The sequence below is a fragment of the Carya illinoinensis genome, chromosome 7 (genome assembly GCF_018687715.1).
Source record: "Carya illinoinensis cultivar Pawnee chromosome 7, C.illinoinensisPawnee_v1, whole genome shotgun sequence".
Lineage (NCBI taxonomy): Eukaryota > Viridiplantae > Streptophyta > Magnoliopsida > Fagales > Juglandaceae > Carya > Carya illinoinensis.
The window spans coordinates 40,837,558-40,846,156 of NC_056758.1; the positions used below are offsets into that span (position 1 = coordinate 40,837,558).

The 8,599-nt window shown below is 38.6% G+C and overlaps 1 protein-coding gene across 9 annotated transcripts; it reads left to right on the top strand.

The window, feature by feature from the left end:
- Positions 1–674: 674 nt before the first annotated feature.
- LOC122316796 (nuclear poly(A) polymerase 4) lies at positions 675–8,367 on the top strand. Of its 9 annotated transcripts, none has more exons than XR_006244307.1 (12): positions 675–1,189; positions 1,283–1,360; positions 2,700–2,807; positions 3,762–3,824; positions 3,911–4,072; positions 4,575–4,688; positions 4,770–4,832; positions 4,964–5,293; positions 5,389–5,553; positions 5,718–7,277; positions 7,365–7,472; positions 7,603–8,367. XR_006244307.1 is itself a non-coding variant. In XM_043133585.1 (10 exons), exons 1-10 carry the CDS (start codon positions 1,064–1,066, stop codon positions 6,300–6,302), a joined length of 1,794 nt encoding a protein of 597 aa, XP_042989519.1. In that variant the 5' UTR covers positions 675–1,063; the 3' UTR covers positions 6,303–8,367. The 9 variants fall into 9 exon arrangements, 1 of the variants encoding a protein (XP_042989519.1); XR_006244309.1 differs by having other exon boundaries at positions 7,761–8,367; XR_006244310.1 differs by having other exon boundaries at positions 5,718–8,017; positions 8,114–8,367.
- The last annotated feature ends 232 nt before the right edge of the window (positions 8,368–8,599 follow it).

Below are 8,599 nucleotides of genomic sequence, written 5' to 3' on the forward strand. Positions count from 1 at the left end.
GTTACCTGCCAAGAGACTCTGGAAAAATTATATGATTATAGCTCCAATCGTGTTTCTTTTCTGCTTGATTAGATTATTACCTTTTTTTTTTATCCTTTTTAAGTTGATCATGCTATCAATCCCCGATTTCAAAATGAGTCATTAGTGTCCCGTCAAGAACTTTGGACAGACTCGAATTTCGGATCGTGACGAGGAGAAGTACGATGAGAAATATTTGGCGAGTTAGCGAATCGAACTTAGAAATACAGACTATATAATGTCAATGTAGAGTGGAGTTAGACGGTTCATACCCCTCGACACAGCCTCTTTAAGAGCCCTGCCATTCGCTAAAAACATAATGCAAAATATTCAATTGTACCGAGTTTTATAGCTTTTGCCCAAAATTTGGATAAAATGCAGAAAAATACATAGACGTCGGTTTCCTTCTTAATAAAAACCATCAGTTTCATTTTCTGTCCCTGAAAAAAAATGAGTTACAGCATTTTATTTTAATTTTGAGAGTCGGTGCAATTTATCTAAACATTTTTAGGCTAAATAATTCTCACTAATCTCCTCCATTTTAAGTCCAAAGATATATTTTTTAATTATCATATTCCTATAAATAATTAAATATTTTATTATTTATTGCTAATTAATTATTAATATATCAGTTTTATGAGTGCACGCGGGTTTTAACGTTTGACAGAACAGCAACTTTGTCAGTAGTAGTGGATCTTTCCTTGGCACACCAGCTGTCTCTATCACCAAGCTTTCTAATTTCCGTCAGCAATCCACTCAGATCTCTCACTAATATTCCGTGTTTGACCGGCAAACCTCTCCTTCCTCGAAGAGCTAGGGTTTTGATCTTTTTCTGGTTCTAACTTCTCCGCACTCTACACTACATTCCCACCCTTTTAACGCCTCGATCGTTCTTATTCCGATTTCACTATTCTACCTTCAACCTAACTACGATCTGCGATGTGATTTATTGAATAGGCTCGATCTCCGCGACCAGTACTTTTGGATTCATAGCAATCTTTGGTTAGCTTGTTTTGGTGTGGGTTTGTCTTTGTTGACTCAGAAAATGGTGGGTTCTGAAAGTCCCAACGGTTCTTCGCCACAGCCGGCGAGGAAGTACGGTATCACAAAGCCAATCTCTCTTGCAGGGCCCACCGAAGCCGATCTTCACCGCAATATGGAATTGGAAAAGGTATAACAAATTTGTTTATTTTTAGCTCTCTCTCTCTCTCTCTCGGTTCGCTGCTTTATATCTACATTATATTAACTACTATATTGTTCGTAGTTCTTGATTGATTCGGGACTATATGAGAGTGAGGAAGAAGCTTCGAGGAGAAAAGAGGTTCTGAACCGCATTGATGAGGTAGTTATTTTTACTTTTTTGGTATTGTTGACTGCCTCTTAGTAAAAGTTGTGTGTCTATATGTTTGCATTCGATATGCATATCATATACAGTTCGAAGATATGCACATGATGTTTTATAATAAAGAACAATAACATTTGCTTGCTGTGTGATTCAAGTCTTCGGACTTTGTTGATGCAATTTTCAGGGTGGGGCCAGAGTCCAAGAAATTGGTTGAATGGCCCATGATTATGGATTTCACGTTGATCCGGTGCTCGAATGTTCATCCATAAATAAAATAATAAGTAATAAATAAAGCACCTAAAATGTAAATAAAGAGATACATAGAGATTTACGTGGTTCGGCATAAAAGCCTATATCTGCCTGTTGTTTGGGGCTGAAATCTACCATGTTTGGTGATTTTACAGTTTCTTATGGTTTCACGTAACTCTCGATAGATGGAAAAAATAGTGTTGAGTAGAGGTTAAAGAAGATGCTAAGTTTTTAGAGAGAGAGTCCCAAGAGAGTGTAGGTCTCTATCCTACATTGTATTGATTCCCTCCTTTATAGAGGTCTTCTTCCTTCTTTGGAGTAGCTGAGTCCTATTTGCTTTATGTCATTTTCATCTTTTTGTATGCCAATCAATCTATTTTGATTTTATCTCTTCCGAGTCTTATCTCTTCCTTTTATTCTTGGCAATGGGCTGGACCCTAGTTCATTTGATGTCAAACAGACTTGATATTCAATTGAACAGATTAATGGAATTACTGATGATAATGATGGTAGAGACACGACAACAGAACTAATTGTGTTTGATCCTTGGTGGATTCAACTTTCATGTGGCGCTGACGGTCCTAGACATGCATAAAGCTCACTTGATTGGCAGTTAGGTTCTGAAGGGCAAAGTTATGGGAAAGGAGAGTATATTACAGAATCTCTAATTTGCCCGAGTATTCAAACATTTTGTGGTGTTGGTGGTTAGGGTTTTGGAGTCTACCAACAAATGTCGATAGGCTGTTTAGTGAATATTTCATTATATATTATACTGGCTGGCCTTGGCATGGTTTATCATTTTTTTTGGCTTTATTAATTGTATAATGAACCATTCTTACTTTACAGGAAGAGTGTAATATTGGTTGAAACTTCCTGCCTGTTTTATGAGTGTATTTGACGGAAGCTATTTGAAAAGTAAAAAATTATAAGTATTCTAGAGAGTTTTACAACCTCTTTAAGCTGGAATTTGGTTCATCTTTATTTTTCCACATTCAATTCATTGGCATTTTAGCTTGTTTTTTATTATGCATTCTTTTGTCTTTCTGTGAGATTCATTTCTATTTTGCTAACAAGACCTTTATTGTAGATTGTAAAAGGTTGGGTCAAGCAATTAACCCACCTGAGGGGCTACACAGATCAGATGGTGGAGGACGCAACTGCTGTCATTCTTACTTTTGGTTCCTATCGACTGGGGGTTAGTATAAGTTTTCATTATGCCCCTTTTATGATGAGAGCAGTTGCTTCTGCTTTGTTATGTTCTTCTCCAAGGTATTTTTGGTCTAGCCTCACCAATGCGATAGGGTTAATAAAGTGTATTAATCATGTGAGGTTTGCATGCAGGATCTCTTACATTTATTTTCAAATTTTTTGCTGAAGGATCAACTTGGATCATCTTCAGTTCAGGAAATAAGAATCATTTACCTGCCAGAATGTTGTACTCTCTTTTATTGGGAGCTTGCATCATAGTTGTGATATGCTTCGGATGGGGAGAACTAAATTCAATTATGAAGTGCCCCGACATATCAGTGGTGACAAAGGTTTCTGGCAATAGTTTCCAGATTAATTTGGAGGAAAGAGATGAATTCGTGTTAGGTAGAGAGTCGTTTATGGTGATTATTTGGAGCACATGGTCCTTTCTTATTAAAAATTGAACTTGGCTGCTTCTACATGTTAATAGTCAAGCATATTTTATGGTCTTTAGCTGGTTCCTCATTTTATGGTCCTTAGCTGGTTCCTTATTTTATGGTCCTTAGCTGGTTTGATTCTCATAGTTTAAGAATGGAGATGCTGGAGGTGGCAATGGTGGAGATGATGGTATTATCATTCTCACATTAAGTTACACATTTAACTAAACAGCTAGTTGTACTGTTTGTCTGTATGAAAACTGCTGTCCTGATTTTGGTCTTTCTTAAGTTCTTTGCCTGCCATTGGATCTGGTGCATCCAAAAACTGTATGAGCAATATTAATATCTTTAGATTCTTGCCATTTTTCTGTTGTAACTCCTCTCCTCTCTCTCTCTCTCTCTCTCTCTGAGCATACACAGATATACACATGTATGTGCTTGTGTGTATATATACTTCAGATGTCCTTCAAGTGAAACTACTACTTTTTTGAGTATCATGTAGCAGCACATTACTGTATTGACAGGTACATGGGCCTGCGTCTGACATCGACGCATTGTGTGTTGGGCCATCTTATGTTAATCGAGATGTGAGTGAAGCATGATCCTTGCTGTTCAGTTTAATTGAGTCCATGAACAATTAAGCACCATCTAACATATAAATATCTTTTCCCAGGAAGATTTTTTTATGGTTTTGCATGATACTCTGGCTGAAATGGAAGAAGTTACGGAGCTTCAGCCAGTTCCAGATGCTCACGTCCCAGTAATGAAATTCAAATTTCTAGGGATATCAATTGATCTTCTCTATGCAAGTATATCTCTTTTGGTTGTTCCAGAAGTAAGTCTGGAGTGCAGTTTTGAGCTTGTATTCTGTTACTCTCTCTCTCTCTCTCAAGTACGATCTTGTTTATTAATTTTCTCTCTTCATGCTTCATGAGCATTTTTAAAAGACAGCTTTAGATAAATGATATGCTGTTACGTTGTTTCTTCAGCAAGCTGGGTCTTCCTGAGCTTTGCTAGTCACTTGCCGAACTTCAGTTGGATGTGCTAACGATAATGTTGATTGTTGAAGGACATTTTATGTGATTATATTCATGTTTCGATATGAGATGTTAATTTGGTCTAAAATGCTTTTTCTATACTAAGGTTGTAACCTTTTTCTCTAACTTCGTTCAAGGCTTGATGAATTTGCTGCTTATGGACATGTCATTTTGCACTGCAATCTTTTCGTGATTGAGATTTTGGGATAAAAGGATGCATATTTGTTGCACGTGTTTGTTTCATATCATTGCATGTATTTGTTCCATATTGTCATTGTTCTGGGACTGACTTATCAACAGGACCTGGACATCTCACATGGGTCTGTTCTGTACAATGTTGACGAGCCAACTGTTCGAAGCCTTAATGGCTGCCGGGTTGCAGACCAAATTCTTAAACTTGTTCCAAATGTTGAGGTGAACTATCTTTTTATCTCACCCTGATTATGCTACCGATTTGTTGATTTCATGGTCATTTAATCCTGTATGCAATTGTAGCACTTCCGCATGACACTCAGATGTTTGAAGTTTTGGGCTAAAATACGAGGTGTTTATTCCAATGTAAGATTGTTATATTTGTGTGTTTTTCATTGCCCAGCATTTTCCTTTTGTATCATGTTGCTGTGTTTACTGATCAAAAAGCGTTTTCCTTTTGTATCATGGTTTTTGTTTTTCGTTTTTCTTTTGTTTAGGTTACTGGATTCCTTGGTGGTGTAAATTGGGCCCTTTTGGTTGCTAGGGTATGTCAGCTTTACCCCAATGCAATTCCTAGTATGCTGGTTTCTCGATTCTTCAGAGTTTATACACAATGGCGTTGGCCAAATCCTGTGATGTTATGCCCAATAGAAGAGAATGAACTTGGGTTTCCAGTATGGCATCCTCGCAGAAACCCTAAGGACCGGCGTCATCACATGCCAATAATAACTCCTTCCTACCCTTGTATGAATTCTAGCTACAATGTCTCAGCAAGTACTCTTCGTGTTATGGTGGAGCAGTTCCACCATGGTCATAGCATCTGTGAGGTTTGGACTTATTCCTGCCGTCTCCTACTTTCAATTCCATATAGGTTACCTTATTTGATTACTAAACCCTGGCCTCTGATTTTATCCACCGACAGGAGATTGAGCTGAACAAAGGCCAGTGGAGTGCACTATTTGAGCCCTATCTATTTTTTGAGGCATACAAAAACTATTTACAAGTGGATATAATTGCAGCTGATTCTGATAATCTGCTTGCTTGGAAGGGATGGGTGGAGTCTCGACTTAGACAGCTTACCCTGAAGGTTAAATTTGTCTTCTAGACATTCTTAGAATGCAGGACTAAAACTTCATTGCGTTCAAGGCTATGATTTTGTTATGTATTCTTTATAGTCAGTAAATATTTTACATGCTTGAGATAGGAGGTATAATTTATTTTACTACTAATGGTTTCCATTTCACCATGCAGATAGAGAGGGATACAAATGGGATGCTGCAATGCCATCCTTTTCCGAATGAATATGTAGACACGTCAAAACCATGTTCTCATTGTGCTTTCTTCATGGGCTTGCAGAGGAAAGAGGGAGTTAGAGGTCAAGAAGGCCAGCAATTTGATATACGTGGAACAGTTGATGAGTTTAGGCAAGAGATCAATATGTACATGTTTTGGAAACCAGGAATGGATATTTTTGTTTCTCATGTCCGTCGAAAGCAGCTTCCTGCTTTTGTTTTCCCTGATGGTTATAAACGTTCTCGATTGTCTAGGCACGTAAGCCGGCAGGCTGAAAAAACTTGTGAAGATGCTGTGGGGTGCTGGCCTGGCTCTACTGAAAGGCCTCTCAAGAGGAAAAGTGATCCTGGAATGGTGGATGTGAGGCCGGATAAACCAGATAAGCGAGTTTCTATTAGCACGGAACTGCTGGAGTCTGTTTCTAGGTCTGGTGGATTATCTCAGGTCAGCTTCAGTGAAGGGGTTAGATTAGAGTGTGTAGCAACTGGGGATGTCGATAGCAAATCTAAAATTAGGTTATTTGATGGACAGTTAAGGAGTTAACAGGGTATAGTACAAAATCATATAGAGAATGGTGAAACTGATATTGGTGACCCTGTCAACTTAACTAAGCAAACTTTTGTGAGTAAGAATTTTCCAGAAGTTATAAATGAGGCAATGCTAACTGAAGCAGTGGATAAAACTTAACTCAGGAAGGAGTCGTCCACTTCATCTGAAGTAACTAGTTCTGTTGGGGAAACTTGTCAGATTGGACTGAACGGGGGAAAAGTTGGGGTAGCTTACATGTAACTGAAATATTGGAGAAACCTTCACCAAGGAAGGACTGGCTTGCTTAATCTGAAGTACCTAAACGCTATAATTCGTAAAACATGTCAAATTGAATTGAACAGGGACAAAGTTGGGATAGCTTATGTGGAGAGCATGGAGTGGAACTTTTAGGAAACTGCTGAATTGGGCTGAAGATACCGACCAAGAAATAGTCAAACCATATAATCAAACAATGGAAAAAGAAATGCTGAAAGTGTATTCAACTGAGTGAAACATTCAGAAACTCAGTTTCAGAGTGACTTTTAGGCCTCATACTGGATGGCCATGTGAAAATTGGAAGTTCTGGAGATGCATGTACAGGATCTTTGCAGGGTGATGTATGTGTGAGAGATCCTGATTTGCTTTTTGGAAATGGGTTTTTCAATGCGGGTGGCGTATTTTAAAAAGGATTTTGGAGGTTCTGAAAAACTTTCTGAAATTATTTTATTTAGTCCCCCCTTCCTCCCCAACCCAAAAAAAAAAAAAATCCTCCCTCTGCATTCAACGATAGCAATACTCAGAACCTCAGTTTTGGGGTGAGTTTTAGTCATTGTACAGGATGGCAATGCATAAAATTGGAAGTTCTGGAGATAAGTGTGTCAGGGACCTTTACAGGGTGATATATGGGCGGGAGATCCTTATTTGCTTTGGGAAAAAGGGTGTTTCAATGCAAGTGGAGTATTCCAAAAAGGCTTTTCTGAAGATATGGAGGTTCTGAATCTAACCTTTCTGATCTTTATTGATTTACTCTCTCGCTCTCTCCCATTAAATCTCTCCTTTTGTCTGACCTGTTTGTAGGTTCCAAATCCATTCTCTTTTATATACTGTTATGGATTTTTTTCCCCCTCTCTTCCATTCATATCTCTCTGTGGCCGGGCCATTGTGAGATAGCAAGCTTTTTTTTAGGTTTTTGTTTTGTTCTCCTTTATATGCTTGTTATTATTTTTATGGAATTTCATTGGTTTTTATTTCTACAATTATTGGATAATGATAAATTGAACGGACAGTCTCCTAACTAGTGCATACATGGTGGCAGGTCCTGTACCACCACCATACGTTATGCTTCCAGTTACTGTGAAAATAACCTAACTATGTACTGTCTAGGGCTCAGATACATGACTCCACCTCATGTTTCTCGTTTCTAAAATCTCTTGGGAGCCTAACTTCTTTTACTGCTGGTTTTGTCTTCTATAGTTGGACTATTGCGCTTGGGACTGTAGTAAATTCGGAAGATGGGCCTGGTCAGAATCTATGCAAGAGCCAGTGATAAGGCATGCTTTTTTCAAATTTCAGTTTTTTGTGAAAATCATTGTATCTTTATACCGTGCTTTTCCTGTATATGGCTCTTGTATGACAGATTAAGTCTCAAGTCAGTTGTACTTTATAATGCCCGGGAGGTGACCATACTTTAAACCGGGAGTCTTCTATGAAAGGAGAGAGCCAGCACCTTGGTAAGTGGCACATCCATTGCTGGCTTTCATTATGGTTTTTTCCAGGTGCACATTGTGTGCCATCTTGTGAGCTAAGGTCAATGGTCATCTTACAAGATGTGCTGCTAAACATCGTTGAAGCTGAGAGCACCGCAGCAGGGTATTATAGTACATCGTCCGGTGTCTGCTGGTGCTTTGAAGACTGGTTAGCATTTAACTAGGGCCAATGTTTCTTCGAAAGGACAAAAGAAAAAGTTTTAGGGTTGTTTGCTCTCTCTCTCTCTCTCTCTCTCTAGGTTTTGTAACTCTCCATAGACTGTTGTAGGTTGTAGGCTTTACTGCCCGTAATAGATCTCAAACGTTGTAGTTCATTCTCTTGCCATCTCTCTCTCATTCTCAACCCAAATTGTGCATCATGGTAGTGCGAGCCGGAGTTCAGGAACTTTTAGGTGTTAACGTCGACCTCTTTGATGCATGCCTGTCTTTTTTATGTGCTCTGACATTTAATCCAACCGAGCAAATTACAAACTAAGCATAATGTCCAAAATAAGCGATTCAAGGACCGAGGTTCTCTTCGTAATGGTAACAATTTAAGCTGAGTCT

Excerpts from the sequence above, each read along its gene's own strand:
- LOC122316796 (XM_043133585.1), top strand. The coding sequence starts at position 1,064 with ATGGTGGGTTCTGAAAGTCCCAACGGTTCTTCGCCACAGCCGGCGAGG. Across the intron at positions 3,825-3,910 it reads CATCTTATGTTAATCGAGAT|GAAGATTTTTTTATGGTTTT; the intron begins GTGAGTGAAGCA and ends ATCTTTTCCCAG. Across the intron at positions 5,294-5,388 it reads ATGGTCATAGCATCTGTGAG|GAGATTGAGCTGAACAAAGG; the intron begins GTTTGGACTTAT and ends ATCCACCGACAG.